General features: G+C 49.9%; 1 protein-coding gene and 1 long non-coding RNA gene across 4 annotated transcripts in view; one reads left to right on the forward strand and one right to left on the reverse strand.

Moving 5' to 3' along the window:
• Positions 1 to 18,149, reverse strand: part of SLC26A9 (solute carrier family 26 member 9) — a 30,473-nt gene extending 12,324 nt beyond the window's left edge. The window contains exons 1-12 of one of the 3 annotated variants that reach the window (XM_049858090.1): positions 18,067 to 18,149; positions 10,187 to 10,329; positions 7,157 to 7,296; positions 6,928 to 7,038; positions 6,113 to 6,288; positions 4,196 to 4,360; positions 3,488 to 3,640; positions 3,084 to 3,166; positions 1,965 to 2,112; positions 1,555 to 1,668; positions 1,257 to 1,334; positions 575 to 670 (exon numbers count right to left, since the gene is read on the reverse strand). In XM_049858090.1, coding sequence (XP_049714047.1) covers positions 575 to 670; positions 1,257 to 1,334; positions 1,555 to 1,668; positions 1,965 to 2,112; positions 3,084 to 3,166; positions 3,488 to 3,640; positions 4,196 to 4,360; positions 6,113 to 6,288; positions 6,928 to 7,038; positions 7,157 to 7,296; positions 10,187 to 10,311 — 1,389 coding nt within the window. In that variant the 5' untranslated portion in view covers positions 10,312 to 10,329; positions 18,067 to 18,149. The other 2 variants (XM_049858091.1, XR_007513819.1) reach the window with 2 other exon arrangements.
• Positions 7,662 to 8,290, forward strand: LOC126061517 (uncharacterized). Its single transcript, XR_007513820.1, has 3 exons — positions 7,662 to 7,784; positions 7,947 to 8,025; positions 8,158 to 8,290. It is a non-coding gene; the product is annotated as an uncharacterized LOC126061517 (long non-coding RNA).
• Positions 18,150 to 25,604: the final 7,455 nt, after the last annotated feature.

A 25,604-nucleotide genomic window follows, 5' to 3' on the forward strand; every position in this document is an offset into this window, starting at 1 on the left:
TTGCAGAGTGCCTTATGGTTACTTGGTGCTTTCCCATTATGATCTCATTTAATCCTCAGGACAAGTATACAATGCAGCCATGACTATCACTGGAATTTACAGATGAGGAAATAGAGCTCCAGAGAAGTCTAATAACGTGTTCAAGACTCTGTTCCTCTGGCTTTGTGTTCTTGGATTTTTTTTTTTAAACTATGTCCTTTTGCATTTTTGGAACTACAAATTGTAAAAATAATAATAGATAACTTTTTCTGAACACCAGATACAATTCAGACAATGTGCTGCTTACTTGTCTTACTTTTCTTCCTCATAGCAACTCTAGACAGTAAAAAAATTTCCATTTCCTTCCATATGAAGGTGAGACTCATAAAATTTAAGTGACTTGCTTTTGGTCACTGAGCCAGTGAATTGTTAAGTTGGGATTTGAACATAGGGTAACTCTTAACTCTTGGGCTATGCTATGCTAATTAGGGAGCAGTAGATGACAGGGATCATTGTTAGGAGAACTGACATGGCTTTGGGGTTGAAGGAGGGGGCAGGGGTATGGATGGGTACCCAGAGACTGCCCAATACATACGCAGTCCAGCTTGTTCTTCCTCCACAGATAGTAAGGGTCAGTGAGTTGCTTGAGGGAGTTCTTGAGGTTGACAGCTATCAAGGCTCCTAGCACAGACTAGGGAAGCAGAACATTGTCCCATGTCACATTGGGTATCACCTTCTTTCTGCCCTTCCTGGAAATACCTGGAGCCTGGCAGGACAGAGCTGGAATTCCAGAATAATCGCCTGGCAGAGCCCCCAACTCTGTGCCTCAATCTTAGGTTTGGAGAGTGTAGGCACTAGAGCCATGGGGTCCATTCTATCCCCATCCTTCACCTTCCTCTCTTCCCTCATTCCTACACAGCCCCAGCCCTAGACACCTCCTGACTGGCCTATGAGAGAGTCTGGCACTCAGATAATTGTGAACAGATTGTGGAATGAACTCTGAGGCCAGAAGTCTGGAGTTTGAGTCCAGCTCTGCACTTGTTAGCTGCCTCATCATGGGCAAATCACTTAGACTCTCTCTGCCTCAGCTTCCCTCACCTGTAAAATGGGGAGAATAAACCCCACTTTGTTTACCTCACAGGAATGTGATTAGGATTAAATTTGACAATGGCAGCACTTCATAATATGTACAACAATCCCAGTAGTTCTTAGGGATTGTTTTACTCTATTCCCCCTCGAGTATCTTCCTGACCTCTGTTATCTTGCTGGGCTCTTACCTTGGGGAGAGGGGACAAATAGGACCCCAGGACCAGCATAGTGATCATCACCACCAGCGACACACAGAGGCTTGCCACCTATTCAGAGAGAGAGAGAGAGAGTTGGGAATATGGGGTAGGTGTGAATTCTTACTCTTGATTTATTCCAAGAGGGACTTTGGTGGAGTAGGGTGCAGGGTCAGGAGGAGAGAGGAAGGGTGGGGAGGCAGTTGGCCTGGCTTGTGGGTTTCTGATCTCCTCTGGGGCAATTGGTCTGTATCCCACCAGCCCCATCTCACTCCCCAGGTACTGGGCTCACCTGGGATTTTCCTCCAGCTCCATCCACAGCCAGGGTGACGGAGAGAGCACAGCAGATGACATGGATTTTAAAGAAGGAGCCAAAGAAGTTGCTGCAGCCCAGGGCGATCATTTCCTGTGGGGAGGGGGGGCAAGATTGGAAGCCAGGGAATCAGTGCCTGAGCCTGGAGCAGGGAGGGGGTGGGTGGGACTGAAACCAGCCAGCCACCCAAGCTGGACCTTGAGCTTCTGAGTGACTCTATAGTTATGAATTCACACATTCTTAATCAACCTTGAGGGGTCAGAGGTCCCCCCTCTTGCTGGCAGACAGCCTGCCTCATCTCAACCCAAAGAGACCCAAGATATCTCTTGCCTGGTCTCTGCTGGCCATATCCCGTCTTGTCTAGCCCTCCCAGGGGTGGCTGGAGCTACCTGATTAGAATCCACGTCATAGCCATGTTTGTTGGCCAGGGTCCGGCCCATAGCCAGGTTGATCACGTAGCTCACGATGGCTAGAGAGAAGGCTGTGCCAATCATGTCCTTCCACTGAGAAACCACAGGTGACACTGGAGTGGGGAACCTGCCAAGGAGCCGGAGAGGGGACAGGGCCCGGGGGTATGAGCAGGGGGAAGGCAGCTGTCTCCTCCATCGACCCCACTAGTCAGGCCCCACTGTGTACAGGTATTTTACATAAGTTATCCCCTTCTGTCTGAATCCTCAGTACAATCCTGCAGGGTAGGCACCATGGTTCCTGCTTTACAAAGGAGCAAGCTGAAGCTCAGAGACCTCAAACAACTTGTCCCAGGTCATAAAAAAAAAATCATAGAGCCCATAAATGGTAGGGCCTGGCTTGTTGAAGCCCAGATTCTGGACTCCCGAATGAAGGTACGCTGTTGCTGTTAGGTGACAACTCACGACGACCCATGTGACAGAGTAGAACTGCCCCATAGGGTTTTCCAGGCTGTAAACTTTAGGGTTGCTGATTGCCAGGTCTATCCCCCGTGGAGCAGTTCTAACCTCCAGTCTTAAGGTTAGCAGCCAAGCGTTTAACTATTGTACCACCAAGCCTTTTTTCAGATTCTGGACTCTTTACATCACTGGTTCACAGACCCTTTCCAGGCCACTGCAGTGCTGTGGGGACTTTCTCCCTTGCCTGCTCCAACTCTACAGACAAGCACTGCCCCTCTCCACCCGGGGCCCAGTGGTTGGCACAGATGGATGCTTGGTGAATTCTGTTGATCCTAATGGAGTCCTTTCTACAGGGATAACAACAGCCAATGCCTTAGAGCAAGACGAAGAACCAGCAAGGGGCTGACTCAAGGAACTTTGCTTTAACAGCGTGGATTGCATGAGACTTTGGGGAGGGCATGGCAGCTAAGTCTGAGTTTTCATTAAGCAGAAAGCATTGGCTGGTTGGGTGGCTCTTCTAAGTAATTGTAATAATTCTCGCGTGATCAGTGTCCTACAGTTTATAATGCTCTGTCATTGGAGCCTAGGCCCTGAAGGGGTGTGGTGGGCCTGGGGCCAGGCTTTGGGCATGTTTGGACTCACCCACGTTGAATCTCTCCCACGATCTGCATGTGGTACTTTTTGGGCATCTTATAGCTCCCAGAGATAGCCGTCGCCACCACTACCTGCAAGCCCCAAAGTGGAGGATGGGGACTGGCCGTCAGTTGAGGCCACACAAGGGTCTCTCCCAAGACTCCCTTTCCCCTGGAAGTCCCACACCTAACTCCCCTGCCTCCTTGAGCAGCAACAACCTGAGGAGCAGGAAGCATGGGGGTCCTACACAGGGGGACCGGATGGCTTCCTGCTGACTTCCTGTCCTATTGGCTGCCAGTGAGTGGGCTGGGGATGAGTAGGGGCTTCCCTGGCCTGGGCTGGGGCTGGATTCTTCTTCTCACTGCCTCTCCAGCTTGGCCTGCCAAGACCCCAGCCCCAGTCAAGGTCCTTACCACAATCATCTCCGTGGGGATGGGGAAGTGGATCTTGTGCATGTAGCGAGCGTTCAGCTCCTTCACCAGCACCAGGAAGACGCCGCTGATGAGGGCGAAGATGAGCGATGCCATGTTGGTGTTGGGGAGGTTTTTGCAAATGTCAATGAAGGTCTGGGGGAGAGAGCATTGTGCTCACGGTTGCCCACCCTTCTTCCCGTGCCACCCCCACCCTTGGGTGCCTGCCCAGTTTCATCAACAGTACTTAATGGAGGCAAACCAGAGAAGAGTTCAGATCCTGGTCACGAACACTGTTCTGTCTTCTAGCACCCTCTCCCAAAGTTGCTCATGTTGGGATGACAGTGCTAATTCCCCTTTCTTTCTCTAGAAAGAGTTCTAAATAAAGGAGGAGGGATGGAGGCTAGACTTAAGGGAGGACTTCCCAGGTAGGGAGGGGTTAAAGCACTGGAATGGGTACTGATGGATGGTGTCCATGTCCTTTTCTTCAGGGATTAGCCGCAGAGAACCTCAGCAAACCTGTAAGGTCATGTGTTCAACCTTCTCTCCCAAGATGGAAACCCCCTTGAATTCTCTGTGAACAATGGGTCAGGCAGCCCTTGCTTGAGAACACGTCATAATGAGGAACTCGCAACTCCTTGAAGCAGTCAACTCTGTTTACGTTTCTGCGTGAGCCCCCTCTCAGTTGTGCGGGTGTGTCTCCAGACTTACAAAGACAATGGCCCCTGGGCCTGCGTAGGAGGGGACGGTCAGTCCAAAGACATATTTGAGCACTGAGATCAGGATCTGCAGGCCGGCAGCCGTCATGAAGCCCCTGACGAAGGACTCAGAGAGGTAGATGGCCACAAAGCCGAACTGCAGGAAGCCCAGACCCATCTGTAAGGAGGAAGAGGGTGGGGAAGACCGAGCTGGTCAGCAGCTCCCACAGCCTACGCACCCAAACCCAGGGCTGGAGTTGGATGCAGCCCTGGGACAGTCTTCGCTCTGGGGAGATAGGCCTTTCTTGACCTTGTCCTGACCTTTGCCATCAGACCTTCGCTTCCTTTAGGGTGCAGGCCTCTTTGTTGCTCACCTCTGACTTCATTTTCTTTATCTGTAAATGAACCAGGTCCTCCCCCAATGTTTCCTCTCAGTAATTTGACACCGCCACCTGTCCAATTGCCCAACCAAAAGCTTGGGAGTCATCCTTCCTCACCTCCCACGTCCAATCTATCACCAAGCCCTCTTAATGCTGCCGGCAGAATACTCCACCCCATCTCCTGGTCCACTGCCACCACCTTGGTTTGGGTGACTCCATCACTCGTGTCTGGGCCTCTGCATAGCCTCCCAGTAGGTCCCCTGCCTCAATTCTAATCCACCCTCCCAGCCACCATCTTCTCTGCAGCCTGAACGATCCTCGTAAACTGCCAAACTTTCTGCTCTCTTCCTGCGCTTGGGGGACAGGTCCCGGGCTTCGTTGTCTGGCCTACCTTTCCACCTCTTCTTTGGCCTCTTCCCTCCAAACCCTCTTTCCTCCAGGCACCAAACTCCTTGCCCTTCTCCAGTCAGATCATACTCTTAGGCCTCAATCTTTTTGGGGCTGGTCCCTCTGTCTGGACCATCCTTCTGCACATGTTTATTTGGTTACTGGCTAACTTCTATTCGTCCTTTAAGACTCAGGTCAAATGTCACCTCCTCTATGAGGCCTTCCCTGACCCTCTGTTCTGTGTTCCCATAGCTGTTTGTATGAAGCTCTATTATGCCGCTTATCTAGCTACATACACATTTACCTGTTTATGTGGCTACTTCCTCTGCTGGGCTGTGGGCTCCCGGAGAACTGGGGCTCTTTCTTACTTATCTTTATATCCCAGGGCCTCGCCCAGTTCCTAGCTCAGTGAAACAACCAAAACAATTAATCCAGTGAATGAATCAATGACAGGTGCCCTCTGAAGCTGCCTCCACTTTTGCATTCTATTAGGCTGCGTTTCCCTTCATAAAGCCCAGCAGACTTCTTTGCACAAACAAGGGCAGAAGCTCAACTTATGTTGTGCAGCTGATGCTGTGGCTTGGAGCAGAGCAGGCTGGAAGGGGATGAGGAGCATCAGAGTAACTTAGCAGTCTGGGCGCATGAGAAGGAGTGGAAGGAAGACTGCGCGGGCAGGGAGAATTTTTGGGAACTGGAAAGGATAGAAGAGCCAGGCTGTGAGTCTTCTTGACAGTCTCTAATTTCAGGATGGAGCCCCTGGGCTAATGATTAATGTGCTCAGCTGCTAACTAAAAGGTTGGAGGTTCAAGGCCATCCAGAGACACTTTAGAAAAAGGCCTGGCGATCTACTTCCAGAAAAGCAGCCACTGAAAACCCTATGGAGCACAGTCCTACTCGGACACACATGGGGGGCCATGAGTCAGGGCAGACTTGACTGGCAACTGGTTTTTACTGGTTACGCTCAGGACAGTTTTAACAGGTGGGGATGGTCCATCCTGGAGGCAGGTGAGGAGATACTCTGACTTTTCAAGGTCCTTTAGGCCCTGGGGATGGGGAAGAGGGAGGATAAGCCTTAAATGTTCAAACTGGGGCTCTGAGGCAGGGGCAGGGCAAAGGGATGCCATCCCGAGTCCGGGCCCTGGCAGGGCGGGGCTGTCCCTCACCTGGATGATGGCAGTCAGGCAGGCTAGTGTGGCTGACACGTGCAGCCTTGCTGCCTCCATGGCCGCCGTGTCCACGTAGCTCTCATTGGTGGCGTTGTTGAAGACCCGAAATTTCGACTCTGGGGCCAGCTGCAGACAGATGTTACCCACCAGGATGCTGATAACGGCAAAGGTACCTGTGGTGCCCCACCCAGCCAGCAAAAATCAGAGGTTTGGGCCGTGTCCACAGACACCAGACAGGGGCCCAGGAATGCTTCCCAGCCCTGGCGGTAGCTCCCCGCCTCCAAGGCTCCTCTCCTGCATAACTACAACCACTCACATCTACACATGAGCTATCATTTTCAAAGTGCTTTCACCTCAGTTGTTACTCTTATCGCACTGGACACGCGAGAAAGTGGGCTTGGAGATACAAACAGTGCTTGAGCCAGAAACCATGCCTTGTGACCAGGTCTTGTGACCAGGTCTTGTGACCAAATATCTCTACAGTGACCTGGTAGGCCAGCCTGCGCATTAGAATGGTAGTTTCTCACATTTATTTAGTCCTTATGGTGTGTGGGGTGTCTTGTTCCACCCAGCTTTCCCCACGGCCCAGTGAGGGAGGCAGAACAGGCTGGGCTAATTGAGAACACAGGTGCTCAGTGGTTTCTCTAAGGTCACAGGAGATGTGGGACTGGCTCTCACAGTGACTGTCCCTCCCGAGCTGACCAGCACCAACTCTAGGAGAATGAGATGGCAAATCACCTGAACCTCCTTCACCACACTCCCCGTCCTCATGTGCCATGTCCTCCTGGCTGCCGAGAGGGGAGAGGCCTTACCTGGCACCATCTGGTGCACGCCGCCCAGGAAGAAGTAGGTCAGCAGGGGGAAGAAAGACGAGTAGAGGCCATTGACTGCGGGAAGGTTGGCCAGCAGAGCAAATGCCATGCCTACAGGGACGAAGAAACTGAAGGCTCAGGATGACAGAGGTCATACAGGTTAGGGGTGGGTGAGGGGAGAGGAATAAGGGAAAGCAGCAGGCCAAGCCTGGCTGAGGGGACCCCTCACCTTGTGGGACCTGGATACATCCACCACTGAGTCCGCCAAGCAGGTCAGGGATGATGTAGTCTTTGATCTTGTACTTGGGGAGCCAGGAAAGCACAGGAAACAGCCCAAACACCACAGTTTTGATCTTGGCTGAGGAACATCTGCAGGGGAAGAGAGGAGATTTCCAGTCAGCATGGCTTAGGCACTCCAAGTTGGGGATTGTTGTTGTGTGCCGTTGAGTCAATTCTGACTCGTAGTGACCCTATAAGACAAAGTAGAACTGTCCCATGGGGTTTCCTAGGCTGTAAACTTTACAGAAGCAGATTGCCAGGCCTTTTCTCATGCTGAGTCACTAATGGGTTCCAACTGCCAACCTTTTGGTTAGCAGCTGAGTGCTTAACCATTGAACCTCCAGGGCTCCTAGTTTGGGAAGAGGCTATAATATCCTGCTCCCAGTAATTCATCCAGTCATTTATTCATCCATTCAAAATTAATTCAAAATTCAGGTATGGTACTGGGGACTCCACTGAACTGTGTGCCAGAGACACTGAGAAGTCAGGAACTTTCTCTTGAGAACCTGTCAACAGGCCCTGGGCATTAGCTGCAGGTCTTCTGATGGTCAACCGCTCACTCCAAGACTTGGTTTAAGGTATGGATCTCATGGTGGCTTAGTCTTCCGAGGTATCAAGTCCTTCCGCGGCTCAGATGGAATTTCTCCAGGAGAGGCTTCTCTGGATCCCTGGCTGGGCTCCTGCAGCTTCCTGTGTACCCTGTGTTGTAATTGCTCATTTTTGTCTGTCTCCCCCACTAGTCAGCAAACCCCACGATGGACAGAAGTCTGCCTCTCTTGCTCATCTTTGTACACCTCATGCAAGATCCAGGGCTGCTTAGTAAGTATCTGTTGAATAAATGAATGAGCGGATGAGGGAAGGACGGGCTGGTATTGAAACTCAGTCCGAGAGGGGGCTGCTGCCAGTTTTCTTAGGATTTCCTCCCAAAGGAAGGTTCCATTGTCCCTGCAGGTTGTGCTCCTAGTGACTTCTCCTTTATGTGTGGTGACTCCAATACCAGCCTGTTAATTCATCAGCAGGAGCGGGAAGACTGGGGGAGCTGTTGCTGGTCTGTACAGGGTAAGGAGAGTTGATCCCTTCCCTGTTTGTTGAACACCTCCAGGTCCTTTCATAGAAACCAAGGAGTGGCAGGATCAAGGGCCTATAAGTTCAAGGGTGACAGCCAATGGATTGATGACTGGAAGGGAGGGCTTTTGCTTTTCTTCTCCCAGTTCAGGGAACTCAAATACTTGCAGATCATCTGGTGACTCACTGGCCGCTCTGATTAGCCTCTCTTCCTGCCCAGCACCGATTCCTGCTCTTTGCTGTTGCTCAATAATAGTTTCCTTGACCCTGGGTCCCCTGGATGTCACCCAAGGCTGAAAACAACACAGACAATGCTTTGTGCCCTGTGAAGCCTGGGCAGATTTTCTGTCCCAATCAACACTTTGTGGAGTGGCATCACCATCTCCATCTGACTCTGGCTCCCTCTGGGGCTGGTGGGTGCCTCTTCCAGCCCAGGGGTGGCAGAAAGAGAGTTGGAAGGGTGGTCAATATCTTAAAGCATCTTTAAAGCTTTGGACCAAGAGAAAATCAGCTCTGCAAGAGCTCTATCAGGTTTGTTTGTGGCAGAGAAAACTGCACTCATGAAGAGAGAGCTGGCTAGGGAAAGAAAAACAACTCACTTCAGGGCTAGTACATGTCCAGCCTTGCTTGCAAGCCTGTCATATTTTGGGCAAAGCAAATCTAAGCCTGAAAGAAGAGTTGGAAACAGATGCCAGACACTGACAGAGATGCCCCAGAGGCCATAAAATGGGAAATGGAGAGAGGGATTAGCTTTCTAGAGATTTATTCATTAAACAAATACTGATTGAACACCTCCCGTGTGCCAGGCACTGTTCAACGCTCTTATACCAGCCACGAGGTGTACTATTTCCCTACTTCCCTTTATAGTTCTCATCACCCCAGCATTTCAGGACAACAGCAAATACCCCATCTCCCCAGGACAGAAAGAACCTAAACTTACACTCTTTGAGCACAAGGGTACACATGTATGGGTACAGTGCCCAGACCCTGGGTACCCAAGGCCTCTTGACTGTAACCAGGCAGTGATGGATCCTCCCAGAAGAAGCAGGGTTGGGCTGGGGATTTAGTTAAGACCCAAGTGGGTGATTCCCCTGGCCTGAACCAGTTCCACCTGCGTCTCTACTTCAGCCATTGCCAGTGACCTCAATCCAGGTAACTGAATCAGCTGTTTCCCCAGAAGAGTGAAGGAGAGCAAGCCAGCCCATAGCTAGGCCTGAGGAGGTCTGCCTGGAGTCCAGAAAAGGGGAGGACACAGTTCATAGCCTCAGGCCTCTGGAGAATGGGCCTACGGCACCTGGTGTAGCCCCTTCCATAGAGCCAAGGCCTCGCTTCCGCATCACAGGTCCAGGAAAGGAATGGTGCAGATCGGGGATCTGACAGTGGAAAGAGTCCAGGGCTGGAGAGACCTCATCCAGACCCCCTTCAGGAGAACCTAGGAAATGAGGGCCTCCTTTGGGCATTCTCTGGGAGGAGCATCTAGCAGGGGAAGAGAACAAAAGGCACGGGGTGGTGGTTTCAGTCTTCCTTAACTTCAGTGGAGGAGGGAACGTGGCATTGAAGTAAAGACTTGATGTCCTCCAGCCTCCATGTTGTAGCGTGCCCACCTACAATTCCCTTTAGAACCCAAGAGAGACTTGGATGGGCTGAAAACGTGGGGGAACACATGCAGCGGCTTGGGGCTGCCCCGAAGCTGTGGATGGTTTTTGCTTCTAGTTCCCATCGTCCCTAAGGGTCTCTCAGCCCAGATGAGGCTGTAGGATCTTGAATTCAGGGTTTGGAACCTCACCTCCTGAGGGCTTCCCCCAACCCCTGTCTTAGGACAGGGTGCAGGAGCCACGGGCTGGTGCAGGGAGGACTTTGGTTGGGGAGAAAAAGGGAGCAGAGGAAGAGGATTCTGGGCTCTGGGCCACATTACCTGAAGGCATCGCGAAGTTTCTTTCCCGCTGGGTACGTCCGGTCCTTCTTCTCAAACTCATCATCAAAGAGGGTGAGGGAGTATGCTGCTCTGTCTACCACGTAGCGGGGCCTGGGCTGGTTCATGTCTGGGGGATTGACAAGCTTTGGGAGAAGCAGAGTTGGGGATGGTGAAGGGGCACCCCTCCCCAGTGCCAGCTTGGGCCTTCTCCCTCTGGTCCTCGCTACAGCAGTTTTATCCTGGTCTTCCCCGCCCCCATCTGGCTAGGTGCCTCCCTTCCCTCTTTCAAGTCTTTCCACCAGACTCACTTCTCCTGGTGACCTTCCTTCCCAGGTACTGATGATGCACATGCTCGCCCTGTCTGTTTTGCTTGGAGCCCAGCACACCATACTGTGACATCACCATCACCCCCGCTGAATGCCAGCGAGAAAGAGGTGGGAATGCCAGGTCTGGGACTCAGCACGTGGATCCTCCCCCCACGGGACCCTTGGAGCCCCTGCAAGCCACTCTCCCTCCCCAGACCTCATCTTCCCTGGCAGAAAGGCTCATACCATAGGAAGAAACACAAAACAGCCTCCCTTTAGGCAGGGGGATGGCTGAGGTGACCTCAGGAGAACCCTTCTTGAACAAGACGTCTAGGACTTCACCAACAGGTTTCCCCAGGGGACAATGGTGTGTTGGGGAATTCAAGATGGTCCGCTGGCAGCTGTCTCTCCCACGGCTTCCTGTACCTAAGCTTTCCCCCACCCTTCTGTAATGGTGTCTCTCCTCTTTTTGCGAAACCTTGCTGACATTCCAGGAGTTCAGTGGGGCGGGGTTAACAGCCAGGGCCCCTGAGGCCAGAGGAGCTCCTTCTGCCTCCTCCAACTACTGGTCCCCCTCCTGCCCCCTAGAGCTGGGAGAAACCTGTTTGGAGGACCTCAGAGGATGGGGCAGCCTTGGAGCGAGGGTTTATGTCTGGGAGGTGGGGAGTGTGGGATGGCCATAACCAGTTGGAAAAAGATTTGAGATGGGGTTGAAAATGAGTAACTAACTACACAGGGGTCTAGGGATACCCCCAACTTCCTAGGGGAGAACCTGGGAGAGTTGGGGAGGTTCTCAGTGGGGAGCAGACTGGGGAAGAGAGCAATAGAAAGAGCATTGACTAAAGATCTAGAAACCTGGCTTCCAGTCCTGGCTTTACCGGTGAGAAGGAATGGGTGACATGACCTCTCTAACCTCCTGATACCTCATCAGTAAAATGGGGAGAACACACCTACTTCACAGGGTTGTTGTGAGGATCAAATGAGGTAATGGACGAGAAAGTGTTCCATGACGCGCACCCAGCAAGGCAGATGCCTGAGTTGTTGTTATTGGTAAGATGGTGCTCCAATTGATGAAGTTTGGGCTGGTGCATTCTATTCATTTGGTGTCAGAACCCCAAGGTCCGCAGGGAATTTTAAGCAGGGGCTGGATGCTGGCACACCCCTACAGATGGTACCTGACTGGAAGGGAAGCTGGGACCAAACCTACCCACAGCGCCTGGGCCTAGCCCAGTGCCTGGCACTTAGTGTGTACTCAGTAAATGCTTGTGCAGTGAATCAACAAATGATGTTTTGGAGGAGACATGGGCAGAAATGAGCAAGGGCGACGGCACCGTGATGTCTCAGTGGGAGAAATAAGAGGCAGATTAGCATAAGGGAAAGAGCCCAATTTTTTAAAATCAGAATGACCCAGGTTCAAAGGTTTGGTTTCTTCCTCTGTAAATGGGGATAATAACAGTCCCTGAAGGTGGCTCTGAGGGTTAAAGGAGATCAGATGTGTGATGTGGCTGACCTTTCACAGGCACCCAATGAATGGTAGCGGCGATGATTACTATTTTCAAGATGGGAGGGTGCTTTCCTTCCTCGTAGGAGAGACTAGTCAGAGGCTTCCAGCCCTTCACCTCCTGTGAGGCAACGTGGCCTCATTCCTCTTCCCCACCCTCTCTAGGGTCTGGAAAGGTCTCCCTTTCCCTGTGGTTTGCCTGGTGGCCCCCTTGGGAGCAGACCATTTAGGCTTTACCTTAGAGAAAGGCTTGTGGTTTGGGGACTCTGTTCCCAGGCCACTGAAGAGGCCACCCACAATGGAATAACCAAAAGTTTCAAGGAGGGTTGAATTGGCAGAGGGGGGCCCCCTGGCAGAGGGGGTGATGGGAAACTACTCCCATGCCAACCAGCAGGGGGTGACCCCGAAGTCCCTTCCCAGGCTGCTTTCGAGGAGGGCTATCAGCTCTACTAGTGCATTTGAGAGCAGGCTAACACCTGGATCTGACTAACCCAGCTTCCCTTCCTGACTTCCCCATTTCCTCAGTGGTACCTTCCTCCCCATCATCCAGCCCTAACCCCACTGTAGCCCCTCAGCCTCCACACTGAGCTGTTCATCTAATCCTATAACTGTTTCCTCCCAGTGTCTTTTCTGTCCATTGCCTACCATGCCTCATCCTACCCTCACCCCAGTCTGCTAAAGTCTTATCACCTCACACCTGGGCTACTGCAATAGCTTTCTAAGGGATTTCCCCAGCCCCTCCAATCCAGCCTACACCCCCTGCTCAGAAACTTCAGCCTCCTTATTTCCTGTAGGATCAAGCCCAAACTTAGTATTTTCGCATTGTTGTCCTTTCGAAAAGTGTCTGGCCCTGTTTTGGTAGATTCGGGAGATTTGCCCCTGCGTCCTTCCACACCTCCCAGGCTGGACTGTTCAGCGGCCCCCAAAAAGGCTTCATTCAGTTCCGCCTGCTGGTCCTTGTCCACACTTTCCTCCTTACCTGACAGGCCCTGACTCATCTCTGCCTTTCTAGACCTGCCTGCCCTGAAGACTGGTTTAGGCTCTTCTTCCTTCTCTTTCCTCCTCCTCTTCTCCTTTTTTCCCTTCTCCTCTGGAGCCCCTCCTAACCGCCAGCCCTGAGGGGTCTCTCTCCTCTGACCTCCTTTAGCTGGGATTATCTGTACCTCTCCTGCCAGCAAACCAGTGTTGGTGCTGGCCTTTCCTGGCTGTCACTTCCAGGGAAGGGGGGCAGGAAAGAGGGTGCTGGTGGTGGATGCCCTTCAGAGAACAACAGGAGGATGACTCATGGCTGTTTCTGCCCCTCTGGGAGGCTTCCCTACAGATGGGTGACCAGACACCAGAAAAGTCCCCTCTTACAGGCTGACAGAGGAGAAAAATTCCCTTGCTTTACTGGAATACAATTTCTTCCCCTTTTCCCACGTACCCTACTCATTTCATCCCATGAAGAGGGTGTTGGAGGAGAGAAGGATCTGGGAGCTTTCACAACCCTGACTTTACACCTCACAGAGAATGCAAGAGAACCCAGCAACCTATCAGACTCTCCGAAAGTGTCATCTAGAGGGGAACTGGGGGACTGTGCTAGACAAAAGACAAAAACAAAACAAACAAAACCCAAACCAAATCAGCTGCTGTGGAGTCGATTCCAACTCTTGGTGACTCCGTGTGTGTCAGAGGAGAACTGAGCTCTATAGGGTTTACAGTGGGTGATATTTTCAGAAGCAGATTGCCAGACTTTTCTTCTGGAGCACTGTTGGATGGGTTCAAACTGCCAACCTTTTGGTTAGTGGTTGAGTGCAAACCATCCAGGGACCTTATGCTAGTCCAATCCTCTCATTTCACAGAGGAGTCTTGGAGAGAGGTCGGATGGGAATTTGAACTGAACCATTGACCCCAATTCCAGTGCTTCTGTAGGAAAGGTCTAGCCTTTCCAGGGACGATGCTGACCCCTGACACTTGGGGGTTGCCCCCTCAGTGGCACCCAGAATACCCCTTTCAAACTACCCCAATGGCCTTGCCACCTCGGCTGAGAAAACAGGGCTCCTGTCAAAGGCTCAGCCTCCTTTCCCTGCCTCCATTTTCCCAGGACAATGACAGTGTCTCAAATCTGCAGCCACAGCAGCTGCCACAGCTTCTGGTGAGGAGGTGCCCTCACCCTACTTCCTAATTCCAAGAAGAGGGGTTGCGGTGGGGTGGGGCTTAGAAGAGGAAGTTACTTCATCCCCAGCCAGTCCTGCAGGCTGTGGGGCTGGGGCAGGAAAGGGGATGGGAGAGGCGGGAAAGGGTGAGCCAGCGTGGCGGGAGGTCCTTGGTGAGTTAAGGGGCCTGTGGGACCCTGGAACCCAGAGGGGGCTTCTCAAGCACTACGTTTGGGGTGGGAAGGTGAAAGAGGGAGCAAGAAAAGGAGAGAACTCTGGGGGAACTTGACAACTTGATCTCTAGTTAAACAAACACACAGCCCTGCCCAGTGATGTCAGCATCGCTGAAAACAGTCAAGTGCTCTATTGCCATAGGTGTGTATCCGCGAGCCCTGCCTCCCGTCAAACAGTGTCAGCCCCTCACCCCTCCCCAGGCTCCTCCCACTGGAGCGGGGATAAAGAGCAGGTGCCATGTGACAATATTGAGGAACAAAAAGGTGACCCTACTGCCCTCCCCCACTGTAGAGGAAATCAGGGGTGGGACCTGAAGAGCTGGAGCGACTTTGAGGAGGGCTGTGGCTTCCAGGATGCAGCCGGGAGGGGAGGGGAGAGCAGAGGCTAGGAGAGATGGGGGCATGGACAATCCCAAAGGCTTGGCAGGGACGTGGGGTCCAGTCTAGGGCCAGAGGGTCTAGGGATCTTGCAGAGCTGAGGACTAGGGTGGGAGGGATGGAGCTGAGGGGAAATGTATCCCGTGCGAAGGGCACACGGTAGAGTAGGATTGCTGGACGTCTCATCAGCAGCCTAATTGCCCCAGAATGTGCCCATGCAAAAGAAAGCCCATTGCTACCTCCTCCCAATCATTTTCTGACTCCGGTCTGCAGTCATAGTCATCATGTGGGCGGAGATGGGTTTGAGCATGGTGCCTGAGCTAAGGGATGGAAAGGCTTGGAACAGTGCCTGGCCATGGAAAGCATGCAATAAATTCCACCTGTGTTATATATTGGAGTCCCTGGGTGGTAGAAACAGTTAACATGCTTGGCTAATAACTGCAAGGCTGGAAGTTTGAGTCCACCCAGAGGCACCTAGAAAGAAACACCTGGCAATCTACTTCACAAAATCAGCCATCAAAAACCCTGTGGAGCACAGTTCTACTCTGACACACCTGGGGATGCCATGAGTTGGAACTGATTTTTTGTTTTTCTTTTTTGCTTGTTGTATTATTATTAGTCTTACTCTGGAGGATTCTCTTCTTGTACTGTACCCCTTTTCCCATGTGCCCCATGCCTCCCCTGCCCCATGCTCTTGCTCCTCCAAAGTTTGCCAGGCCTGGTGAGAAGAGAAGCAGGAAATATTTCTTAGAGGACGGCAGGACATCCGAGGAGCAGGAAGGGGAGGACTCCACTGTTGGGTCTGGAGGTGAGCCTGTCATTGTGGCCAGCCTGACACCCTCCCCAGCCCTGCCCAGGGTGTGCATGTGTGTGTGTGTGTGTGGTGTGTGTGTGTGTGCACGTGCGTCTGGGGTTTCTTTGACGCACATGCGCCAGGCACTGGAGCAGCCCTGGCTTGGCAACCCCTCCGGAGCCCTTATCACTGGTCCCTACCAGGTGAAATGCTGTGTTCTGGGAGAGGAAAGGTCACTTTGAGGTTTCCCCTTTGCCCTAGCTACTGGAGGCTGCCTCCCCACTTCATCCAAGGTGGGAGGCACGGGGAAAGGGCAGCCTCTGGGCAGCCCAGGTGTGGGGTGGGGATGGGATTGGAGGGCTGGGCTCTCAGCTTGTGTCCCTGGCAGGATGAGGGAGAATGTAGGGGCCTGTGAGCCTGCAAGGCATTCTATAAACACTCCTTTCTTCCTATTGTCCCATTAGGACAAATAGGGGCAAATCTCTGGCCCCCTCCTCACCCCAGACTCATTTCCTCATCAGTAATATGGGGCAGGGGAGGCTGAGATGTCCCTAAGGTGTCTTCCTGCTCTCTGGCTGTTGGAAGGACTGGTATTCCCTCTAAGGGAGAGATTCACTGCTAAATCCGTTGCCATTGAGTAGATTCTGACTCATAGCGACCTGATAGGTCAGTGTAGAGCTGCCTCATAGGGCTTTTAAGGCTGTAATCTTTATGGAAGCAGACTGCCACATCTTTCTCTCAAGGGGCGGCTGGCGAGTTCGAAGTGCCAATCTTTCGGATAGCAGCTGAGTGCTTCAACCACTCCACCATCAGGGCTCCTTGATTCACTGCTACCCTCCCCCAAATCGAGACTTATCTTCAAGCCCACTCTTCTTCTCTCTCTCTGTTTTCCTCGCTGGGGACAGGCGGATGGGTATGGGGCTGAGGAAGTAAGCTCTAGCAAAAGGGATCGAAGCTAGACTTTGAAAAGCACTTTCCAAGGGGAGAACTGAAACAGACACTTAAGGTTAGATGCCCAGAAGTCTTTAAGGAGACGAGGCTGGTCTTACTTGGAAGCAGGGGAATGAGTAAGGAGACCAGTGAAGGGTCGGGATGCTCTGGTCCAGTGAATCCAGGTCAAAGCACAGAGAGGCAGTGGGGGAAGACTAGCACTCCTTGAGGAGGTGGTCATGCAGCTGCCATCTTCCAAGTAATGATGGTCCCACTCTCTGCAGCTCAGTTGTCCCCATTCCCTCAGGAAGCTCTGTAGTGATCAGTCTCAGGTTTTTGGTACAGTTCAACAAACTCATTAAATACCTATCCCATGCCAATCACTGGAAGAATCTGGACATAAGGAGATAAAAAACACTCCCTCTCTGCCCCTAGGATTTCATACAAATGAGCCTCAGAGCAGTTGGCCAGACTCTGGTGGTGGAGGTGGTGAGTACGCTGATCTCCCTGTCACCCAGGAAGGGTCTTGCCAGATTTCTGAACACCAAGGCCAAGGGGGACATTGGAGAGGATTATGGGACCCTGGGAAAGGGCTTGTTTATGCGAGTGAAGCCGTTCAGAGAGACAGCCCTCTCTGGGTCTACCCTACTTGAGTAGTTGTGCTGCTCTGAAAGATACCTGCTCTTAAGGCTGGTCTTTCTCCAAGTGCATAGAGCCCATGGGGCCAAATATCAGTGAGGCATTTACTCTAGAAAAAAGGATGGAAGAAATGTTTGCCCTAGCTGGGATGCTGTGGGCTGGCTTTGAGGGATGGGGCAGTATCTGAGGGCAGCTTGGGGCTCCTCAGAGCTACAGGATGAGGGTTTAGGAGGCCGAGAGCTAACGAGGTTGGCTCATCATCCATTGTCCTGGCCCAAACCCTCCTGTGTTGAAGCATTCGTCTGGTAGTCTGGTCCCCTGGGTTCTGCTCCTGACCCTGACAGAGAGCTGATCCTCTGCTTGCCCTTTCCACTCCTGGGTCTCCCCTGGTTTCATTTCTTCCAACTTCTAAGATTAGTGGGACAAATGCGGTTCCATGCCCCCAGCTGGTGGAGAAGCGAATGAGTGAAGGAGCATGTCTGGGGGCAGAGAGAGATGGAGACAGCTCTGCAGAGTAGGCTGGTGAGCCAAGCATTGACAGCCTTTGCTTCCAAGACTTGAATGGAAAGGGGAGAGATATAGCCAGCAGCTTCAAAGGCTGGTGCCCTGAGGAAGCCTCAACGCTTTTTCTCTTTTAAAGGAGCTGGCTGTTTTGCCTCACCCTGGTTTTGGGGTCCGGGGGACTCTCCTCCACCAGAGCCTCTGTCTGATACGCTCCTTCAGCCTCCTGCCTTGCAGCAGAGATCCGTATTGGAAGTGGGGACCCAGCAGGCTGATTCAGAGGTGAAGGGCTGAGGGGCTGCTCTCAGACGCAGAGGCCAGAGCGTTCTCTTCACTGTGTGTGGGTTGGCGAACAGCCCACCACCTGACCAGCTGGCTCCTGTCATCCCTCCGCCCAGCACCCTGGAGCCCACCCTCTTCAAGGGGTGACCCCCAGCCCAGTGGGGTGGGCAGGGTGGGGCTTACCGGTGGGTGAGCAGAGCCTGGCTGGGCAGGGCTGCAGGTGTGTCTGGGGAGCGGGCAGCGCAAAGGTGTTCCAGAGGTGTGCGAAAGGGCTCTGCTCAAATAATCCAGGGGAGGCGTTTATAAATAACTTTACCTCAGGGCCACGGGGTGAGCCCCGGCTTCTGATTGGCTCAGAGGGGAAGTGGTTTTGAACACTACACCATAGCTAAGCCTCAGGAGATAGGAAAAGGAGATAAGGAAAAAAAGGTCCCAAATGAACAGCCCTTTTTTTGTTTTACCTGGGGAGCAGGGCTGTTTGATGGGAGCTTGGCACTTCCTAAATCCACCCCGAAGACAATAGATCACATTCAGCGGGGCCCCTGCCCCACAGGCTCCCCCAAGGCGGCCAGCTGAAGCAGAGGAAGGGGACAAGGCAGACTCCTTTCTAAGTTGGCCGTCCTGCTGCTTATGGGGCTGGGGGTCAGGCCAAATAGCCTCTTGGACAATGGGACCCATTGAGACCACCCGAGGGGTAGGGTCCTGGAGCTGCTTGCTTTGAAGTTTGGAGGGGTGGGGACAGTGGGTCTCTGAGCACCCTGAGGAAAGGGTGAGTTGTGACTGGGAAGCCCTGAGAGCCCTTGGGAGATCTGGGGCTGCACTGGGGACTTGATTCTTGGTTCTGTCCCCGACCTTAAGTGACTTGTAAGCTCTGTGCCTTGTTCTACCCATCAGTGCAATGGGAGTATTCCCTGCCCTCCTAACCTCCAGGTAGGATGCATAGGGAACATGGGGTTTTGGACCTGGTCAAGGTACTTAAGAAACTGGATTTACAACAATTCTATGTAAGCCGACTTCAAGGCTAGCAAAGCTCTGATTCACCGGCCTCCACCACTTCCAGGGTGAATGTCCTCCTGTGTCAGGAATACCTACATGCTGGGTTGTGGCACTGCTCAAGGTGCTGCTTGCCTTCTGGGTTAGGGCTGCCATTCCATGTCCAACAAACACTTTGGAAGAGCCTCAGAAAGCAGTTCTGGGGACCAATGTGGGGGGAGTTTCTTGACATATCTCTTGGGAGGGAATTTCCCCCCATGCCAGGCACACCTTCCTTTTCTTCTAGGGCAGTGCTGCCCCTGTCTTGAACTGTTCCGCCACCTTTCCAGAAGAAAACAGGGACTTTGGAGTGGGTGAAAGTTGAAATTGGCACAGGAGGCTTTAGTAAGTCACTCCTGGAAGTCAAGTTAAAAGTCCCTCTGGAAGGTGAAATGAGCTAGCTTCAGGGCATAATAATGCTGTGTTGTTAGCTGTCATGGAGTCACTCTTGACTCATGGTTATCCCGTGCAGAGCAAAACAAAATGCTGCATGGTCCTTGATTGCACATCAGACTGTTGTGATCCAGGGTTTCTGTTGGCTGATTTTCTAAAGTAGATTGCCAGGCCTTTCTTCCTAGGCCATCTTAGTCTGGAAGCTCTGCTGAAACTTGTTCAGCATCATAGTAACAAGCAAGCCTCTACCAACAGTCTGGTGGGGGCTGCACATGAGGTGCCCTGGGTGGGAACTGAACTGAGTTATCCTGTGTGGAAGCAAAGAATCCTATCGCTGACCACCAGGTCGTAGTAGTGACTTAATAAATATCTGTTGAATGAATGGAATAATGAATTATCTTCAAGCCTAACCCGAGGGATAATATGTAGATACTTTGCTTGTGGGGACTAGGAAAACACCTGAATTCAGTCAGAGTTGTCAGGGTGTAGCTGGGGTCACAGCCTTGCCTGCTGAACATAAAAAGAGGTCTTAAATCACTTACTGATGAAGATCAAAGACTACAGCCTTCAGTATGGATTACATCTCAACATAAAGAAAACAAAAATCTTCACAACTGGACCAATAAGCACCATCAAGATAAATGAAGAAAATACTGGAGTTGTCGAGGATTTCATTTTACTTGGATCCACAATCAACAGTCAAGAAATCAAACGGTGCATTACATTGGGCAAATCTGCTGCAAAAAATGCCTTTAAAGTGTTTAAAAGCCAAGGTATCACTTTGAGAACTAAGGTGCGCCTGACCCAAGCCATGATATTTTTAATCTCCTTGTACGCATCCAAAAGCTGGACAATGAATAAGGAAGGCCGAAAAAGAATTGATGCTTTTTGAATTATGGTGTTGGTCAAGAATATTGAATATACCATGGACTGCCAGAAGGATGAACAAATCTGTCTTGGAAAAGGTACAACTAGAATGGTTCTTAGAAGTGAGGATGGCGAGACTTTGTCTCATGTATTTTGGACATGTTATCCGGAGGGACCAGTCCCTGGAGAAGGATATCATACTTAGTAGAGGGTCAGCAAAAAAGAGGAAGGCCTTTGAGGAGATGGATTGACACAGTGGCTACAATGACGGTTTTAAGCATAGCAATGATTGTGAGAATGGCGCAGGACTGGGCAATGTTTTGTTCTGTTGTATGTAACGTGGCTATGAGTTGGAACCCACTGGACAGCACCTAACAGCAACAACAAGCTGGGGGCTTGAATATAACTGAAGAAACCCAGGCCGCAGTGACACATGCCTGGCTGCCACTTGGCTGACTGGAAGCTGCGTGCTTGGATGCTTTCCCCAGAGCTCTTCCTCAGGCTTCCTCTGCTTCACCATCTTAACACTGCAACATACGGTAATTATGTCCAGTAGTCAATCTGTCTGTCTTTCAAGACTGTGAGCTCCATAAGGAGGGCAGGGCAGTGTCGGTCTTGTTCACTTTTGTATCCCTAGAACCTAGCCCAGTGCCTGGCATTTGGTAGGAGCTCAATATAGATTTGTGGAATGGATGAAAAACTCTATGAATGGAGCCTTTAAACAAATCAGAGCCAGAGGGCAATCATTTGTCCATGTGTCTCCAGCACTGTCCAGTGGTGTGGGTAGCCTGACCTGTTCTAAACCTAGGCCAGGCAATTCCTAAAAAGCAAATGATTCATCAGGCTTTCCCTGTAGACTGGTGACGGTGGCCTTCAAGATGGAACACTACATCCCCTTGCTGGGATCCAAGCCCACCAGAGAATCTTCTGGTTGTAAATTGGTTCCTTCAAGGCAGGGAATGTGCTGCCCAGCTGACTAGAACACTCATGATTGCCTGAAGTTTCATTCCTCATTTTTAAGTGATCCATGGACATTTTGGTCTATCCACTGATGTAGTGTGAGCTTTGTTAGTGTGAGTCAGTCTCCCCTGAACCTGAACAACTTGGTTTGCAGAGGGCTTTTACATAGGTTGTTGTTGTTGTTGTTAGGTGCCGTTGAATGGGTTCCGACTCATAGCAACCTTATATACAACAGAATGAAACACTGCCTGGTTCTGAGCCATCCTCGCAATCATTGCTGTGCTTAAGACCAGTGTTGCAGCCACTGTGTCAATCCATGTCATTCAGGGTCTTCCTCTTTTTTGCTGACCCTCTACTTTACCAAGCATGATGTCCTTCTCCAGGGACTGATCTCCTGATAACAAGTCCAAAGTACCTAAGATGAAGTCTCACCATCCTCGCTTCTAAGAAGCATTCTGGCTGTACTTCTTCCAAGACTTGTTCATTCTCCTGGCATTCCACGGTGTATCTAATATTCTTTGCCAATGCCATAATTCAAAAGCATCAATTCTTCTTTGGTCTTCCGTATTCATTGTCCAGCTTTCAAATGTGTATGAGACAATTGAAAATACCATGGCTTGGGTCAGTCGCACCTTAGTCCTCAAAGTGACATCTTTGTTTTTTTTTTTTAGTTAATTTTTATTGTGCTTTAAGTGAAAGTTTACAAATCAAGCCAGTCTCTCATACAAAAATTTATACACACCTTGCTAATACACTCCTAATTGCTCTCCCCCTAATTAGATAGCACACTCCTTCCCTCTACTGTCTCTGCTCATGTCCATTCAGGCAGCTTCTGGCCCCCTCTGCCCTTTCATCGCCCCTCCAGACAGGAGATGCCAACACAGTCTCATGTGTCTACTTGCTACAAGAAGCCCATTCTTCACCAGTCACATATTCCATCCCATATTCCAGTCCAATCCCTGTCTGAAGAGTTGGCCCTGGGAATGGTTCCTGTCTTGGGCTAACAGGAGGTTTGGGGACCATGACCTCCGGGGTCCTTCTAGTCCCAGTCTGACCATTAAGTCTGGTCTTTTTATGAGAATTTGGGGTCTGCATCCTACTGCTCCCTCAGGGGTTTTCTGTTGTGTTGCCTGTCAGAGCAGTCATCAGTTGTGGCCGGGCACCATCTAGTTCTTCTGATCCTTTCTGCCTCTTAGGCTCATAGTTAACCTTGTATCTTTGACGTTCTGCAGTCTTCCTTGCTCCAGGTGGGTTGAGACCAATTGATGCATCTTAGATGTCCGCTTGCTAGCGTTTAAGACCCCAGACACCACTCTCTGAAGTGAGATGCAGGATGTTTTCTTAATAGATTTTATTACGCCAATTGACTTAAATGTCCCCTGAAGCCATGGTCCCCAAACCCCTGCCCCTGCTTCTCTGGCCTTCAAAGTGTTCAGTTTATTCAGGAAACTTCTTTGCTTTTGGTTTAATCCACTTGTGTTGGCCTCTCCTGTATTGTGTGTTGTCTTTCCCTTCACCGAAAATAAAACTCATCTACTGTCTAATTAGTGAAAACTCCTCTCCCTTCCTCCCTCCCTCCCGCCTCTCGTAACCATCAAAGAATATTTTCTTCTCTGTTTAAACTATTTCTCTGGTTCTTATAATAGTGGTCTTATACAATATTTGTCCTTTTGCAACTGATTAATTTCACTCCGCAAAAGGTCTTCTAGATTTCTCCATGTTATGAAATGTTTCATGGATTCATCATTGTTCTTTATTGCTGCATAGTATTCTATTGTGTGAATATACCATAATTTATTTATCCCTTCATCCATTGGTGGGCACCTTTGTTGTTTCCAACTTTTTGCTATTGTAAACAGTGCTGCAATGAACATGGGTGTGCATATATCTGTTTGTGTAAAAGCTCTATAACCTGGAGAAATTAGAGCCTTTACACGAACATCTTTGCTTTTGTGGTCTTTTGCAGCAGGTTTGTCCAAATCATTTGATTTCTCAACTGCTGCTTCCATGGGCGTTGATTGTGGGCCCAAGTAAAATGAAATCCTTGGCAACTTCAATATTTTTTTTGTTTATCATGATGTTACTTATAGGTTCAGTTGTGAGAATTTTTGTTTTCTTTATGTCGAGGTGTGTGGCCATTAAGGTTGTGTGTCAGCTTGGCTGGGCCATGATTCTCGGTATTTTTGTGGTTATGATGTAGTTTGACAGTCGTATAATGATGTAATCACTTCCATTATGAGATCTGACATAACGCACAACGCGATCACCCCCATGATGGGATCTGCTGTGAGTAGCCAATCAGATGAAAAAGAGTTTCCTTGGGGGTGTGGCCTGTATCCAATATGGGTGAACTTTCTGGGAAGGCTCATGGGCTTTTGTGTGCCCTGGATCCTGAAGATGGCTCCTGTTCATCTGGCCTCAGGTTCTTGGGACTTGAGCTAGCATCTTACCTGCCATCTTGTCTGCTGATCTTGGAATTTGTCAACTTCTGCAACTTGTGACCCAGAGGCCTGATGTCTTACTTGCTGATCTTGGGTTTGCTAGCCCCTGCAGCTACATGAGTCAGGATAAGCCTACAGCCTGACCCATGGACTTGGGATTTTCCAGCCTCTGTAACAAAAAAAGAAAAAAAAAATTTTTTTTTTTTTAACTGTGTGAGCCATCTCCTTGACATAAATCTCTTTCTCTGTATGTATTTATATGGCCTACTGGTTTTGCTTCTCTACAGAACCCAGCCTAAGACAAGGTGTAATCCAGACTGAAGGTTGTAGTCTTTGAGCTTCATCAGTAAGTGCTTCAAGTCCTCTTCGCTTCCAGCAAGCAGTGTTGTATCATCTGCATATTGCGGGTTGTTACGGGGCCTTCCTCCAATCCTGTTGCTGTGTTCTCCTTCGTATGGTCCATCTACTTGGGTTATTTGCTTAGCATACAGACTGAATAAGTGTGAAGAGTTACAACCCTGATGCACACCTTTACTGATTTTAAATTATGCAGCATCCTCTTGTCCTGTTTGAATTTATGCACCAACCACTAGGGTCAAAGATGAAGAAATTGAAGATTTTTGCCAACTTCTGCAGTCTGAAATTGTTCAAACAGGCAATCAAGATGCATTGATAATTATTGGTGATTGGAATGCAAGAAGTTGGAAACGAAGAAGGATTGGTAATTGGAAAATATGTCCTTGGTGATAGAAATGATGCTGGAGATTACATGACAGAATTTTGCAAGACCAATGACTTATTCTTTGCAGATACCTTTTTTCAACAACATAAATGGCAACTATACACAGGAACCTCACTGGATGGAATACACAGGAATCACATCTACTACATCTGTGGAAACAGAGGATGGAGAAGGTTAACATCATCAGTCAGAACAAGGTCAGGGCCAACTGCAGAACAGGCTATCAATCACTCATATGTGAGTTCAAGTTGAAGCTGAAGAAAATTAAAACAAGTTCACACAAGCCAAAGTATGTGAGTATATCCCACCTGAATTTAGAGACCATCTCAAGAATAGATTTGATGCATGGAATACTAATGACCGAAGACCAGATGAGTCATGCGATGATATCAAGGACCTCATACACAAAGAAAGCAAAAGGTCATTAAGAAGACAGAAAAGGAAGAAAAGACCAAACTGGATGTCAGAAGAGACTTTGAAACTAGCTCTTGCTGATACAGTAGCTAAAGCAAAAGGAAGAAATGATGAAGTAAAAGAACTGAACAGAAGATTTTAAAGTGCTGCTCAAGAAGACAAAGTATTATAATGAAATGTGCAAAGACCTGGAGTTAGAAAACCAAAAGGGGAGAACATGCATGGCATTTCTTAAGCTGAAAAAAGTGAAGAAAAATTTCAAGTCTCGAGTTGCAATATTGAAAGATTCTATGGGCAAAATACTGAACTATTCAGGAAGCATCAAAAGAAGGTGGAGGGAACACACAGTTATTATACCAAAAAGAATTGGTCGATGTTCAACCATTTCAGGACATAGCATATGATCAAGAGCTGATGGTATTGAAGGAAGAAGTCCAAATTGCACTGAAGGCACTAGTGAAAAACAAGGCTTCAGGAATTGATGGAATACCAGTTGAGATGTTTCAACAAACGAATATAATGCTAGAGGCGCTCACTTGTCTATGCCGAGAAATTTGGAGGACAACTACCTGGCCAACAGACTGGAAGAGATCAATATTTATGACCAGTCCAAAGAAAGGTGACCCAACAGAATACGGAATTATTGAACAATATCATTAATATCACACAAAAGTAAATTTTTGCTAAAGATCATTCAAAAGCAGTTGCAGCAGTACATCGACAGGCAACTGCCAGAAATTGAAGCTAAGTTCAGAAGATGACATGGAACGAGGGATATCACTGTTGATGTCAGATGGATCTTGGCTAAGAGCAGAGAATACTAGAAAGATATTTACCTGTGTTTTATTGACTATGCAAAGGTATTCGACTGT

Source organism: Elephas maximus, chromosome 18, assembly GCF_024166365.1.
Source record: "Elephas maximus indicus isolate mEleMax1 chromosome 18, mEleMax1 primary haplotype, whole genome shotgun sequence".
Classification (NCBI taxonomy): domain Eukaryota; kingdom Metazoa; phylum Chordata; class Mammalia; order Proboscidea; family Elephantidae; genus Elephas; species Elephas maximus.